Below are 17104 nucleotides of genomic sequence, written 5' to 3' on the forward strand. Positions count from 1 at the left end.
TCCATACTTGCTGATTTTGACGTGGGAGTGTAGTGATAGATCCATGTCTTGTCACATGACCACTCAATGAAAAAAATTATTTCCTCTGACTGAAATTGATTCAGGAGCCTTAGGCAAATTTTTGATTTTGTGTCCAAAATCTTTGAACCCACCTCATATAGAATTTGTAGAACACAAAGTGCTTCGGAGACAATGGATAGGACACTTTCATAACTTACCTACTTCTTAAATAATTTCATCAACCGCAACATGTCAACCGTCTTTAATCCTCACACAATCTAATCAAAATTTTGGAAGATTTAGTTTAATGCCCTCATTCACGAGTCTGATTTGAATTTGTCTTACCTTTATATTGATGATTAGATCTGAATAAGTTAATATCTGTTGTAAATTATATCTCCTTAAAAAGCAATGACCCCATAAAGAATCTATGTTTCTTGAATTTTGTTTTACAATTAACTTCTTTCCGAGAAAGTTCTGTTTGACTTGAAAATGTATTATTTACTCGTTTAAAAACTGTTAGCCTAAATGGTTGCACTGTACTAATTGCATGGTAATCCCTCCTGTATAAAATTATCACTAGGAACATATTTAAGAATATTAAATTCAAAGTAATAAAGGAGAATCATGGATATATATGAAAATTTGAGAAATTATTGATGTATTAACATGGTTCCCTAAGAGAGTTAAAAAAATGCAGAAACAGTTATTAATGGAAACAATGTTATAAATTGGTTATGAAAAAAAATCAGCTGAGAAAGATTTTTGACTGTTTGAAAAACAATCGTAGGGTAAATTCAGGATGCTATGATGGACATTACATATCTTAAGGCAGGTTGAAAAAACCAACAGACTTATGACTGTGTAAATGGAAGAAACCAAAATCAAGAGAAGAATTGAGTTAGGAGAATTATGGTAAGAAAAGTCATTCTAAAAAAAAAGTACAAATGATATGGATAAATTAAATAATATGTAATACACTTTTTTTTATATTTGTTTATTAAATACAAATTAAACATCACTTATTAAAAAATATAACATAATTTACATTACTTTAAATATATATATATATATATATATATATATATATATATATATATATATATATAAATATACGAGTGTATCGTATATTTTTACATTGTACAATATAATCTATTTTTACAGTGAAAGTCTAATTAAATGAATATTTACAAAAATATTCTAATTAACATAAATACAATAGAGAAAACAGAGAATGGCTTTTTGTAAAAAATCTGCAAAAGTAAAACAATATTATTTATTGGTAAAGTAAATTCAGTACATATGCTCTGATCATTTTCAACAATTTAAGAACTTGTACATGTGTGTGAATATTAATGCAAATTAAGTAATTTAGATATATATTATGTAAACAATAAATTATATTCCCATCTATTTCCTAAAATATTATGTATATATCTTTATTTCATTTAAAAAAAGATGAGATCATTAAATATTCATTTACAAGAAATAAAAATATAACACATTATATGATGTATGAGCAAGTCCATACAAATGACAATTTAAATTTCACTTTTTATTTTCATTTGGCAACATCCAACAATCTCATGTAATCATTTGCTAGAAGTAATGGGATAGAGCTAATGAAATGTTAAGCCAAACCTTTTAAGATATTATAATACAATGCAGAAAAAAATTATGATTACAATCAGGCTTATTTGAACAATAATAAATTTGTCATTGATATAAAAAAATTATCAATTGATAACCTAATTAAAACAGGATGTCATGGAAGGGCAGTACTTCACAAAAATTGGTCTGCAAAGTTGTTTTATAATTTTGTCAGAGCTGGTATCATGTTTAATCTGAAATAAGCATATTCCCTTTCTTCATAATGTGCCTTTTTGTTTTAATACAAATAGAATTACACAGATATGAATTTGGAATTCAATTTTTTATAAAAACTGAATGACTGAGTTTTTCACAATAATTATAGACAGAAATTTCAGTAGGACTCAGTAGAAACTCTAGCAATAGTGCCACTATACACTTAACTACATACCTCAAAGGCAGGTGTAGAAAGTTGTGAAATTTTAAATAATCTTCTTAAAAAGCCTGTTTACTATTTATCTGGACAGGCAATGTATGTCATACATGTTACTGATACATATTCATGATTATAAATTTTAGGTTTTGAATAAATGTCACTGATTTTTATTCATGCCTCTAGCAAATAGTTGTATAAAATCCAGTACATTAGTCCTTAGATGACATAATCTTAAGATAATTCTATCACAAGCTCTAAATTATCAACGTGAAGTAGACAAAAATAACAAAATATACTTATTTCAAAATTGATAGTATATCCCATTTATTTATTTTAAATAAGTCATGGAGTTTGAGATTATTTATAAGATTCAGAAGCAGCTGAATTACTGAAATAAGATTCTGGGAATAAAATCATGGATGACAGTCCTATAAAAAGAAAATTTTATATTTTGCATAATTGTTACAGGATTCAAAAAATACAGAGGATAGATAATAAGCATAAGTGCATTTTGTAAAATATTGTTGTTACATTAATGTAATAAAGGAGAACAAGTACTGTTAGTTTATTTAAAACAATCTCGTTTAATATTTGTGACTCAAGAAAGATATTCATTTCTAATAATAGCTGCATTGTATGATCTTTAGCATACACGCATATACTTATTTTGCTGTTATTGAAAGGGCAGCTCACTCTGATATCATAACTAATCAAATATGTAATGCAATAAATAAATATAATGATGAGATAAAATAATGTTGTACGATTCAAAAAATATAGAGTTAGGTTGTACTAAGTGTATACTGTAAAATATGGCTAATCACATATTTACACAACTGTTGATTTCTTTTTAATAATTAAAACCCAGTATTTTTGTTTTTATCCAAAATGCACATTAAAGTGATCAGTGCATTAAAATAATTTGTTGAGACTACTTCTAATTGTAGATAAGTTTCTCATGCACCACTGAACATATTTAACAAAAATTATCTTTCATTAAAATTTTAAGGTAAAACATTAAAAGAATAAAAAAATTACTATGAAAATTTCCTTAGTCAGTGTCAGTTGCCAGTCAGTGTTCTGTTACCATTAGATCAAAAACTATTAAGAAAAAAATAAATACAACAGTGCCTATAATGCAATTACAAATGTTTCAGAGCTTTATTACACAAAAACAAAGCTATAATAAAAAAATGTTTTTATTATGCTAATATAGCAAAATCTTATGTTTTATCTCCTCAAAAAGGTTACAATAATCACATTGTGTTCTGTCATTTCCACAAAAAGAAATAATTTTTTTGATGCCCTGATAAGACACTTTACATACCACATTGCTGTAAACAAGGCAGTACAGTGTATCCCACTCAACACCTTTCACCATATAATGATTCAGATTGTTAATTCAATTTAAAATGTTCATTAAATCTGCTGAATCATCCCTGAAATAAAACCACAACAAATATTTTAATATAATAGATTACAATAATTCTGTTTAAAAATTCAGAGATTTCATTCCTTAATCAAATATACTAATAAAAAAAGTACCCGAAAGACTGTCACAATATACTTTCAACATACTTGTTTGTTTAATGTATGGTGTAATCTTGGTGAAAAAATCTCACTGATATTTTGGTTTCAGGAGCACAATACTTGCACTCCTATAGTTCCACCACCTCTTTTTTCTCATAATGTTAAAAATTATTTAAATAATGCATAAAATAAGTGATGAATTGGTTGAAACAGACCAGTAAAATGGATAAATTGCATCTAGCTTCTGAGGTTTCAGATTTTTCAAATTCTGTGTATTTTCTCACAAAAAAAAAATTCATCTAACATATGACTGTTTCAATCATTTTTGAGGATATAGATTAAAAATACAATTTTTCTCCAGTTACTAGCTATTTTCCACTTAGATATAAACTAATTTGTCATATACAGTCTTGTGTATCTTTATCTACTGTTAGGTGAGTGGAACATCCCTAAGTCACTTAAAAACATGAAAAAGTGATAAAGTCATTCTAATTGCTAATTTTTATAATATTTTGTTTCTGGAGGATAATGAATGTGAAATTTAACTTGATCTAAAATTGGGAGAACATTGTCTAAAATGCATTTTTAGTCAAAAATGTGATAGAAATTTTAATGTTTTTTTTTTGTGTTTAACTCATATCATGGCCAAATATCAATATTTCTCTTTGAAATTTTTATGGTATAATCTTCAAGCGATTCTTTGAAAATTTCTGGTGCGTTTTCATCAGTTTGCACATTAAATTGTAAAAGTTAAGCAACAAAGTTTCAAATTAAAATCTTTTATCAGTAGAATATTAAAGTTTAAGATATTAGCTTGATGTGATATTCAATGCGAGTGTGGGTTTTAAAACCTGTTTCAACTACACACTATATGAAATGTTTGCAAATTTCTGGTAAAAGAACAATTTCACCATAAATTGAACTTTTCTTTGTAAGCAAGTAACTTATTTCTGGCAATATCATAATAAGTATCGTCTTTTTCATGTCATTCAAGGATATGCTTTTAACCGCTTTTTCACTAATATAATTCTGATAACAAAGACCATATCACGTGCTAATATTTTGTAAATTTGTTACACTACCATATATACTTTGTATATTTGTGTCACTTCAAATATTGGCAGTATTTAGAATTTTTTTGCTTGATACAATTGTATGTTTGATATTTTTCTTTGGATTTTCTTCTTCTCCACATAAAGAAAAAGTTGATTTCAAACTAAAATGATTCAAAAATGTAGTCGCATTTGCTTTAAGTGTATTTTGACTTTACTTCATCTTTTTGATATATTGTCATCACTATAGTGATATAAAACAAACAAAATATTTATATTAGTTAATGTATTGCACAAGGAGTTAAACTGTTAATATTTTTATGATAAATTATAAGTGAATTAATTTATGTCAACATAACCAAATGTAAATTGTATTTATATTTTATCATGGTGCTACGTTATATTTATTTTTTGCTCAAATGCATTACAATTCATTCCTTTCTTTTATAAAAATACTTCATTATACTAGGGGATTAAATAGGAATTCACAACTTTATATAAGTATATAAAAAATTATTTAGATAACCTATAGATTCTGTTGAAGCACATCAAGTTTTGATTCGTGTAGTTCATTAATACTGAATTCAGTCACCAGTGTTGTTAAGAATGGATACATTTAATGGTGCAGAACATGCTTGCTACATGTTTGGGTTTCATGATTTGTAGTCAGCAACTGTAGTTCATCGTAATTTTCATAGAGTATGGTAGGAAGCTTCCAAGTAGGCATACAATTTACTCTTGGCACCAAACCTTTGTTGAGACAGGGTGTTCTGTTAAACATACAAAATCACCAGAATGCCTACGCATCCCTAAAGCTGCTGTGGAATAACTAAAAAAAAAGGCTTTGTACTTAATCCAAAGAAATCAACTAGATGTGCATCATGTGAGACTGGCATTCCACAAACGACTGTTTGGCGTGTATTACATAAATGATTGCTCTTGAAGCGGTACTAACTAACTGTGTTGAATCAAACACATACAGATGATAACAAAGTTGCTAGGTTACAGTTTTGTGCGGAAATGATGGATAGAATTCCAGTCAATGATATATTTTTTGAAAATGTAATTTTTGGTGATGAGTCAATCTTTCACGTCAGTGGTGAGATGAACACCCATAATTGCTGAATATGTAGTGAAAACTCTTTTGAAACTTTGCAGCACATTTGTGATAGCCCGAAGGTCAATGGTTTTTGTACCCTAAGCAAACAAAAACTGTGTGGCACATTCTTCTTCCACGAGGCAACTGTAAATGTATCTTTTATCTGGATATGCTTCAAAATTTTCTAATTCCTTAGATGATGATGATGATGACCAAGATGGACGGTATTAGTATCAGCAAGACCACTCACAACTCCTTAGGAGTGAGATTTTCTTGATACTCGATTCCCAGGTTGATGGATTGTTCGTGAAAGTCCCAATTGCATGGCCATCTTGGTTACCAGATTTGAACCTGTTAGATTTATCTCTTGTGGGATTTCATTAAAAATAGGGTTTATCTACCACCTTCCCCTGCCGATCATGTTGAGCTATGACTTTGAATTAATACTGCAACTGCAGAAGTACCACCCAACTTGTGGCTACAGTCTGGAATGAAATCAATTTTTGGTGGAAAACTTAATGTGTTTTTCTATGAAATCAGACCTCAACTGAATCTGTAAGTTACCTCAATAAATTTTTATAAACTTTTAAATTTGTGAAGTCCTTTTTTAATGCCCCGGTATATAACTAATTCATTGATCTCTACCAAAGAGCAAACAAATTTCTTTCAGGATCATCATAAATTATATGGACAGCTAAATACAGAAACATTGTAAATTATATCATAAATATATCCGGACAGCTAAAAGATACAAAAACAAATGTATACTGACATGTACAAAAGTGTAATATCTATTTGGTAAATATATAAATTTATTATACTGTTTTACTTTGCAGATACTAGAATAGAAAAAACCTTCAATGAACTGATTCAGAACTGCAATGTGCGTAGACGAGTCACTAAACTACAAGCACACCTGTCGAGGCATGCACAGTTTGTGCGAGAATACTATTATAATATTGCACATATTATGAGTTAAATGAATAAGGCAAATTTTTATTTAAAAAAATGAGATACTTGATTTGAATAAATGATCTACAAAAGAAAATCAAAACAAATTTTCAAGTAATTTATTGATACTGAAGCACGACTATCTCCTAAAAAAACTAAATACAGCACAAAACAGCTCCTTCAATTTTTAGTATATCTGCTTCATTTAGATATAACAATCTACATATTGGTATAAAGTACTTTATTAAACATTGAAAATATATAAAAACAAATCTTAAAACAAAATAATCAATATTATTTATTTTTTTTTTTAATGAGCCAGCATACCTGATGTGAAAAACAGTTCGCGTGTGCCCAAGCAGCTGCTGCTTCCATTGTGTTTGGTGTTCTTTAAATTTTGTAACTTTTTTCTATGATAAATAAAGAGCAGAAACTTTCTGAAAAACTTTTGTATATCTTAATCTTTAATATTTTACAGATAAAAAATTTGCAAGTTTGTTAGTCAACTTTTGCAATTTCACGTGCAAACACATGAGAACGCACCAAACATTTAAAAAAATTATTACTCATCAGGAAAATTCTTTGGAAATTTCAGTCGGGTTTTGATTTTCAAAGAATCACTTGAAGATTATACCAAAAAAAATTACAAAGAGAAATATTGATACTTGGCCAAGATATTGTTTACTTTAAGCATTAAAGTATTACTGCAAAAAAACATTAAAACTTCTATTTTGCATTTTTGACTAAAAATGCAAGAAAATGTTCCCTCAATTTTAGATCTAAACTCAGATTCGGATTCAGCATTCTCGAAAACATAAAATATGATCAAAATTAGTGATTACAACAGTTTTGATCGTTACCATATCATTTTGAAGGTAGTTCCCATTTGCCTATATATATATATATATATATATATATATTACATAAACTAGTTTTACTTACAAAATATAGTGTGCAATTAAATATCTTTAATATTATGAATGAATTGTCTATATATAGAATGTATCAAGGTCCATCTAGTAAGTAAACAGTAAAGTTAAGATTAAAATTTAACAAGTCTTGAAAATATATTTTATGATAACAGCTTAAGTGTTATTGGTTAAATTAAAAAATAATTATACACAGTTGATAATTTATCTTATTTTTTAAACAAAGAATGGCACAGCATTTTAAAAAAGGCAGTCTATAAAATAAGACTGTTTCCTGACTTGAAGTTATGAAAAAAAAATTACTAAAAGAAGTAGGTGAAATTTCATGCAATCAGTCTTACAAGCGAAGGACTTCTAAGATAACAAATATATTTATTTAGCTTATTCTTGTATGCCAATTATGGATAAAAAATATTAAGCACATGTAAAGTTACAATAAATTGAGTTCTGATCTGATGATGTAAAGATCCAGAAATTATATTTTGAATGAACCATGTTAAAAAGTGAAGAAAATCAACGCAATAAATGAACACAATAAAAAATCAACTCAATAAATAAACAAATCTATAACTGTAATTTATTCAAAATGGATTGAGTTTGTATTTAAATTATTTTTTTTTAATTATAAAAATTAAAAAAAGGTAAATAATTAACCGTAAGAATTTGGGAATATTTTATCTGTTTCAAAGTAATGAATACATTTTTGCAGATATTTGTGTTTAAACTTTTAATTAATATACTTGTAATTTCTAACTGGATAATAACAAATTGTTTTTCTCTATTTATAGGTGTAAATAAATAATAAGCCTAAGTTTGGTTTGCTTGTTCATGCAACTTTCACATTAATTATATAAGTGTAAAGTACAATCTGAGCAAGATAATAACAACTAACTCCACATAAATTAATGAAAAAATAAATTGAATCAATAATAACAATCTTAAAATAAAATTTCATCATTCTGTTGTTGAATTAATCTCTTATATATTAATAATAAAAGTTATTTTAATTGTTTGCTTTATATAACCAATCAAATAAAATTTTTAGCCCAACCCCTACACATGTCCATTTTCTACCCTTAGATGGACATGTAAAAATTGTGAAAATTATATAATATATAATAATTTAATTAAAAAACTATTTAGGAAAATAATGAGATTTTTTAATGAGTATAGGTAATTAAAAATTATACATTAGTTACATAACAGGAATTATGAAAAGTTTATAAAACTAAAACACTTAATCAAATACGCCAAATTTACAAGCTTAAAATAATAATAAAGTGCCATAAAAATGGTAAAATAGATTTTATTGTGGTAATGTTCATTTCTAAGAGTAACACCTTTATTACTAACTATAAAGTTGCTGCATAAGTTGGTATTTTAATAAGTTTTGAGTCGTAGGCTGCAATTACACACATGTGGAGTGTACTTGATTTTCTACTACATATTGTCAACTCACAGGATTTATACAAGCATTTTCCCATTTTCTACAGAAATATGATTCTGTTTTTGTTTTTACAATGCCTTTAGACTGACAATTAAGTGTTCAAAAAACATTTCAATTTAAATATGTAAAATTTTTTACAGATACCCAAACATGCAAAGACTGTAAATAGTTTCACTTCACAGTAATTATGTTGCAACAAAAACAAGTTTCAAGAAATATGTATTTATCTTTGAGTAACCTACCATTGTATACGGTGTGAAGATGGTGAGTGGGTGGACCTGCTCTCATTGAGGTCCCATCATTGGATGCTGTCCAATAGGAGGCATTGGTACAGGGTATTGAGGGCCAGGCTGACCAACGACACCCATTGGTGAGTGCATCATTGAAGGTGACTGCATTTGACCACTACCAGGGCCACCCATTACACCCGGAGATGACACAACCTATAAAGTAAAAAAACAAATTAATCTAAATTTACAGGTCCTGCTGTATTTAAAAGAAAAGATTAAAAACAAGTATTCAATTTTTTTATATTACTATTGTATATTTGTCTAGATTTTAAACATGACAAAAAAAAAAAAAAAAATTAGAATGAAGGATAATTTATCAAAGCAAAAATAGTTCTGAATTATCGCAGCACAGTACACCTGAGCATGTATATATACTGTCTCATCATCTGGTCAACATTCACTAATGCATTTGCTCTCATGTCATCTAATATAAAGGAAGCAGTCTATATAGCAGATCTTGTTCATTTATTTATTAATTGGCAGTATGATCTTGCCTATGCAGTCCTCTACTGACATCAATCACTACTGCTCTCATTTTAGCTCAACCAAGCTAAGCTTATCTCTTGCAGAACAATTTTTTTTAACGATCATCTTCAACATGATCTTCCTGAAGTCATTTTCTCTTCTTCCTCAATCTCTATCTGCTGGGTTTCTAATCATGTACAAATCCAGGCTATGAAACAAAATGGTAGTTGTTAAGGAAGTTTGCACTCTGTCAATCTTTGTTAATTATGTTGTCTATTCCAGTTACATGTGCTTTGTGAAATATCAATAAAATATAATTAAAAATGAGAGGTTGACAACTGCCAACTGAGTAAAATGGAAGTTAGTATATAGACTCAGTTATCTATGCAAGACAGGTGCTGTATAGAATTTCCATACTTCATTATTTGTGTTATGGCAAACCAGATTAACAAATATATTCTCAACTAATGTTACTTCACTTAACAGTATCACAATACATGAATGAGTACATTACACAAAGAGCACCTCTAATTTGGGTGAGGTAATGGATATTTAAGGTGACTGTATATCAAAATTGTCATACTTCGTAAAATTAAGGTTTTCACTGAATTTTCATGCAATCTTAAGTTGCTGTTCATTATTATCTGAAACTCTTTGCAGCAGATCTAAGTTAATTGTAGTAAATACATATTTGAATCCATTGTTATTGCATCCACTTTGAACTTTTCTTGTTTTTCTTGTTTTCAAGTTTAATTACTATTTTATTGGCAATCTGTTTTTCTAAGGTTTTTCATACTGGTTTAATTTTTTTCTTCACTTGTAAGGGGCCCAATGCAACCTTTTGTTGCTACTGTTTTTGTCTGCTGCATTCCATACTTGCAAAATTTGTTTTATTTTCTATCGTTTTTTTTTTTAATGGCTCTTCTATGAAATTATTAATTATATAATTTTATTTTAAATTTTGTCAGAAGTGTGGCATTTAAAAAGCTGATAGTTTTTAGATAATAATAACCTATCTGGGTATTTGCTTATATAAATGAAAAAGTGTTTTTGCAAATAATTTTCAGAAGTTTATCTTTTCATGCCCAAACCACTATCTTTCATACCAATTAGCCTATTTCTTATATTTTAATTCTTTGTCAGATTATTGCATTTCTTCTTTCAAGAGATACTTTTTAAAATTTACCTGAAAAGTTTTGAGCCTCAACATAAAGATGGCAAGACTCATCACTAAAGTTAGGGAATGTATTCACGCAAGCATTGAAAGGTACTCACTAAAATTTCAACCATTTTGGACACTAAGTTGTTTGATAATCGTTTGAGTAAGCATTGTGAGTGTTTTTGTGAAAATGGAAAAAATCAAACAATGTGCCATTTTTAAAATTTGCATTTGAAAGGCAATACGCCTACACAAATTAAAACCAAGTTGGACGTTGTTTACGGGGACTCTGTCCCATCATTTGCCATTGTGAAAAGATGGGCAGCTAAATTTAAACATGGTCGTACCAACTTGGTTGATGATGAGAGTTCAGGATGGCCAAAAACTGCAACCACCACCAATATCATCAAAATGTTCATCAAATGGTACTGGACGACTGACAAATCAAGATTAGGGAGACAGCAGAAGTTATGGTCATATCAAAAGAACGCGTTTGTCATATAATAACTGAAGAATTGGAAATGCATAAGCTATCCACACATTGGGTGACACATTTGCTCAATTTGGACCAAAAATGTATTCGAATGAACATTTCCAAGGCCCTGCTGGAGCAGTTTAAACAAAGCGAGTCAGATTTTTGTGTCGATTCATGACTGCAGATGAAACATGGATCCACGGCTACACTTGAGATGACACAACAGTCAAAACAGGCGACTGGAAAGGGTGAACCTGCTCTGAAAAAGACGAACATGGTTCCACCAGCCAGGAAGGTGACGGCGACTTTTTTTTTTGTGGATAGTAATGGAATTCTGTTTATAGATTATTTTCAAAAAAGTAAAACAATAATGGCACAGTATAACGCATCATTACTTGACAAAATGAAGGCAGAAATTGCAAATAAACGACCACATTTGAAGAAGAAAGTGCTTTTCCATCAGGAAAATACATCTGCTCAGACTTCGATGTTCACTGTGGCTAAAATTCAGGAATTACACTTTGAATTAGTTGACCACCAGATCTGGCCACAAGCAACTTTTTCTTGTTTCCTAACCTTAAAGTTTCACTTGGAGGAAAGAGATTTTCATTGGATGAGGAGGTTATCGCAAACATAAATGCCTATTTTGCAGAGAAAGATGCCAGCTACTATTTGGAATGGTGAAGGAGGTTAGAGAATCGTTAGAAAAAGTTTATAGACTTGAAAGGAGATTTTGTTGAAAATCAGGTGCACTACCAGGTGACTGGTAGTGCACTAATTTTTGAATCAGCATTACACAGTTGAGTTTAACATCAACTCTATTAATTATTTTAACTTAATTCTGTTGAAAAATGTATGTGAACTAATACATTTATTTTACTTTAACAGGACCTATGCACTCATCTGTATTGACAGTGTGGTATGTGAAATCCCAGTATAACACTTTTGATCCTTATTTTTTATTTATTTTTTTGAAGAGGAGGATGTAGTGAAAACAGTGAATTCCAATCATTACATGCATGACAAACACCTTTTTTCTGCCAGAACTACAAATTTTGAACTTTGAAGAAGATGTGTGGCCCCAACAAGATGAGGCTACAGCCCACTCCACCACACATTCCATTGGGATTGTTTCCTGGTCATTTGATTTCCATGTCCAAATATGTGCTTCAGCATCCTTGATCTTCCGACCTTAGAATTTGTGACTTCTTTCTCTAGGGGTATTTAAAGGAGCGAGATTATGTCAACAAATCCCTTTCATTAGAAAACTGAAGACAATTACTCATAAAGAGGTGCAGTAAATCACTCAGAATACATTGGAACATATGTGGGCAGCTTCACCTTTCGACTTGAAAACTACATTAAAGAAGATGGACATCACATTACAGAAGTGATTTTTTCTACATTACACAAATGGCATTCCTTTCCACATCTATTTAAACAGAAATAATAAAGTTTGGTGTATAATCAATCATCTGTGTAATGTTCATTCAAAATTTAGTATACTCACCTGTATTACTTTATACATCACAATATTCTTATAGAATAACGAATCTGTAAAATCAAGGAAATAGGTGAAAAATAGAGTTCATTTTATAATAATTTACTACATTTCTAGAACTTTCTTCAAGCACATAGAAACTCATAAGAAAAATGGGTTAAATAAGCTTTAATAAAATATAAAACTCAATTTTCCCATCCAATAGTCCATCCAACAGATTTTTCTTTTGTGCTAATATTTGTAGATGATTTTGTTCATCTTCAGTATTTTCTTTACCAAATTATGTCTACAAGTGTCGTATGATTAATTTCTCTTTTAATCACTTCCTTTAACAGCAGGGTCTCAGTTCTGTATTGATTCAATGTCTCCAGATTTTTTCCTCCAAGTTATGTTTTACGGTTCTGTTACTCTAATATATTTAAAATTGACCAAAGTCTAGTCCTTAGTTCCACGACTGAATTGTAAAATTTTTTCCTTATCTGTATTATTAAATACCTTCTAATTACATAAACATTTTTTATTGACTAGTAGGGACAAAAGCTTCTCCTTTAAGGACAGAACATAATATTCTTCACTTAACATTTTTCATCTTTTTAATCAAAGCAGTGCTCAATCCTAGTGAGTCTGCAGATAGTCTCATCAGTGTATGCTTCTCCAATTTCTCATTATCAATTCGCTTTAAGAAGAGTGATCAGGGAAAAATCTACAGAAAAAATCTGGTAGGATTTCTTTTTCTCCTAATTTTTTTCTGATACTTACATCATAGAACACCATACACCATTTCAATCTGTTGTACCCAGTATCATCACAAAAAAACAAAAATCTCATCTGGTCCTCTTCTTTTATACTTTCATTATTTTTGTGGTTAAATTATATACATAACAATGATTACTTTGTTAACCTTTTCCCATCACAATGATCCGCGGTTGATTAGCGCTCCACAAAAATATGTTGGTATCTGATTGCCTCCCTTCATAGTCTTATGCTACCCTCTTGTGAAAAAAATGTCAAAAAATTACAGTATATTAATGAGATTTAACAGATTTTGACAAAAAAAAACCGTTACGATTGGATATTTTTTATGCCTGTAACAAAAAAAATTGAAACAGTACAAAAATTACGATTATTTAATTGCAGAATTTTTTTTGCGCATTTCTACCGTTTTTTATTAGCAAAGTTTTTTTTTTTGCTTTGTGTTTATAAACATAGTTTGCTGATTTTAAAAATAATACTTTCAAGCAAATCGGTTGAAAATTGGGCAAAATATGATGAAAAACCCGTGTCATAAATCACAGATTAGTAACATATGTTAGTATAAATGAAAGAGATTTAGAAACTACGTTTTATAAAAATTCCCACCACTCAAAAGGCTATTCAGATCGGCAAAAAACAATTGTTACTGTATAGTGTTATTCATTACGAATCGTTATGTGTTACATGTTTACCGATATCATTTGTTTGAAAATATATTTATAGACCTCAAGTAGAAGTGACGTAATTATGACAAGTACCTTCTTTTTTTTTTGTATGCCAATTATCATAATTTATTATGTCTTTCTATACATCGATATGTTGCTAGTAAGATAAGCTATTTTTGTAAATAATAAATAAATTCGTAACCCTCATAGCAATTATAATACACAAGTTACACACACACAAGTACATTTCTGAGAAAAAAATGGTCATATTCTTTCTAATCTAAATAAAACATTTTACATCGTATAAACATCGTTCAAATTGTATAATAAAACTGATTCCTTTGTGAATACAAAACAAAATAACCGACTTAGATGCCATATAAAATGATTTTTTACAGTGTTTAAAAACTGACGCCGTACATAGCCAGTTTAGTGGCTACATGATCTGAAAAGGTTAATCATTTCCTGTATTCCCCACCACTATTTTTATCCATAAATCAATTTAAAAGTTCATTAAAACAATTATCCACATTTTTTTTATCTTTTCACATTCTTCAATTAACTTGTCATTTAACTTAAAAAAAACTTAACTTCATTTTCTCTTTCTAGACAAATCCTTCTTAGCATATCATTCATCTCTCATTACATGCTTTTCCAAACTTACTTCTTATCTTTGACATTTAATTTAATTTATTACACTATATCTGCTTCCCCATGTGCTTTATAAATGCTCTATCCCTTGTTTCAGAAAACTTCAATAAAATACAACTTCTTTGTATTTGTACTAATAACAACATTTTTACTACAGTAAATATGTTATAAAACAATACTTTCTACAAAGAAAAAACAAAAAATAAAAAAATAAAATAAGTCACTTTAAGATTTACCTGAGGTGGTTCTGAAGGCAGAACAAGATTTGCAAGGAGATCTCTGACTGCTGGAAAAAGAGAACATTCATTGTGCATAGGATTACATTCTAGGAACCGCTTAAGTTGCATACTAGCCGCACTTATTGCTGTTGCAGGTCCTGGATCACGCTTTTCAGCCAGCTGAGTCAGGTTATTGTTGACATCATATACCAGTGGTAAGACCAATGTTGGTGGCTCACCTCCAGTATATTGCAGACCCACCCTTGTAATTTGAAGCTAAACAAACATAGATGTAATGGTTACAGAGGCAAATTATTTTAATAAATAGACAATCAAATTAATTCTAAAAGCAGAATATAATTATTTATAAAAATAAATTTACTTACTGCTTAGTAATATATTTTTTCCTTTATGTTACACTATTATATTGTAACATAATTTTATTTTTAACTTTATGTTTAAAATTATTGTTTAATATTACATTATTCTCTCTTTCTTTAAGTTACAAAGACTTTTGCAGATATTTCTGCTTTGCTGAAATGAATGAAAATATAAATTTTGGGTTAAAAACCGAGTTAAAAATTAAAGTACGAGAGGTATGTTTACAATCTCAACCACTGATATAAACTTATACAATATATCTCAATATTATTACATAAGCACCCTGGGCATTTAGTTGACCGAATCTAACCATCTAAGGAATTAAAGTACAGCATAATGGCCCTTATGTAACAGCCACAACTGGGTGCTCATGATTTTTGTACAACCTCTTACAGTTAGCACAGACCACAGACCTATGCAAGCAATCATCACGCTTGTGGCCCTCCTTGCCACAATGGGCACACACCAAGGCAAACTTACAAAATTTAGCCCTGTGACCATATCTGCAGCACTTGAAACATCTTTGGACATCCACGAACTCTTTTATTCAGCAGAACTCTAAATCGATAAATAGTATGCCTGCAGACGTAAATTTTCGAAAGAGACCAGAATTTAACTCAAAGACTCCATGATATTTCTGGGTATCATGCAACCCATTTTAATTATTATTTTATCATTTTAAGTATTCACCTGTACTCTTTCTACTTTTTTGCCGCTATTGGACCAAATGCTTGAAATCAAATATCAACACACAATTACAGATTACAGTCTCCGCTCTAAAAGAGCACGAGCAAGACTAAGGGTAAAGGCCCCTTTGCTCGCAACAAGGACTTGCGACCAGGAGTCGTTGCCACTCTTTTTGCCGCAATGAGGCAGGTGCTGGAACAGATTGTGCGCCAAAACACTCTGAATCCCTGTGAAATGGAAATGAGTTGTCTGAATAATAAGGGTGCAAAACCGTTGCAATAGATCTCAGACAGCAAGATTGTGAAACTGGGGAAGGTATACACACAACCACCAGCTCAAAAATAAGAATGAAAAAGAAAGTAAAAAGTAACCAGCAACTACTACTATTTTTAAGATGGAAGCAGACTATTTTGAAACCTTCATTCTTCAGATCATTCAAAGTTTTGAGTCTTTTACTGGCCAAACTGTTGCTTTGAAGAAATTATTATACACTGACAGCTTTTATAAAAAAAAATTTTTGTTATTATTATTATTCCCATAAGCTTGAGTTGAATAAACACAGTGGGCAGAGCCTCTTGGCTAGACAGGAAGGGTGAGCGAATCAAGCCCTGATGGTACTAGAATAAAAATATATATATATATGCCTTAAATAAAAATGTTATCTTTAGTTATTGCAATTTGAGCTTAGTTAATACTTAATTTTGTGAGCAGATTTACTGAAATATCAAAGCACGTTCGAGATTATATTCAGATCAAAGGCCAGAAATATAAAAATTACAGGCATTACTTTTAGAGTGGTAGATAACTGTAAAATTCAAGAGGTTA

General features: G+C 29.7%; 1 protein-coding gene across 3 annotated transcripts in view; it reads right to left on the minus strand.

The window, feature by feature from the left end:
* Positions 1–2896: 2896 nt before the first annotated feature.
* Positions 2897–17104, minus strand: part of MED14 (mediator complex subunit 14) — a 130384-nt gene continuing 116176 nt past the window's right edge. For all 3 annotated transcript variants that reach the window (XM_075360179.1, XM_075360170.1, XM_075360159.1), the window contains 3 exons: positions 15230–15487; positions 9277–9477; positions 2897–3465 (listed from right to left, as the gene is read on the minus strand). In XM_075360179.1, the coding sequence (XP_075216294.1) occupies positions 9319–9477; positions 15230–15487 (417 nt within the window). In that variant the 3' untranslated portion in view covers positions 2897–3465; positions 9277–9318. The remainder of the gene's footprint in view (positions 3466–9276; positions 9478–15229; positions 15488–17104) is intronic.

This window comes from Lycorma delicatula, chromosome 1 (genome assembly GCF_047948215.1).
Source record: "Lycorma delicatula isolate Av1 chromosome 1, ASM4794821v1, whole genome shotgun sequence".
Lineage (NCBI taxonomy): Eukaryota > Metazoa > Arthropoda > Insecta > Hemiptera > Fulgoridae > Lycorma > Lycorma delicatula.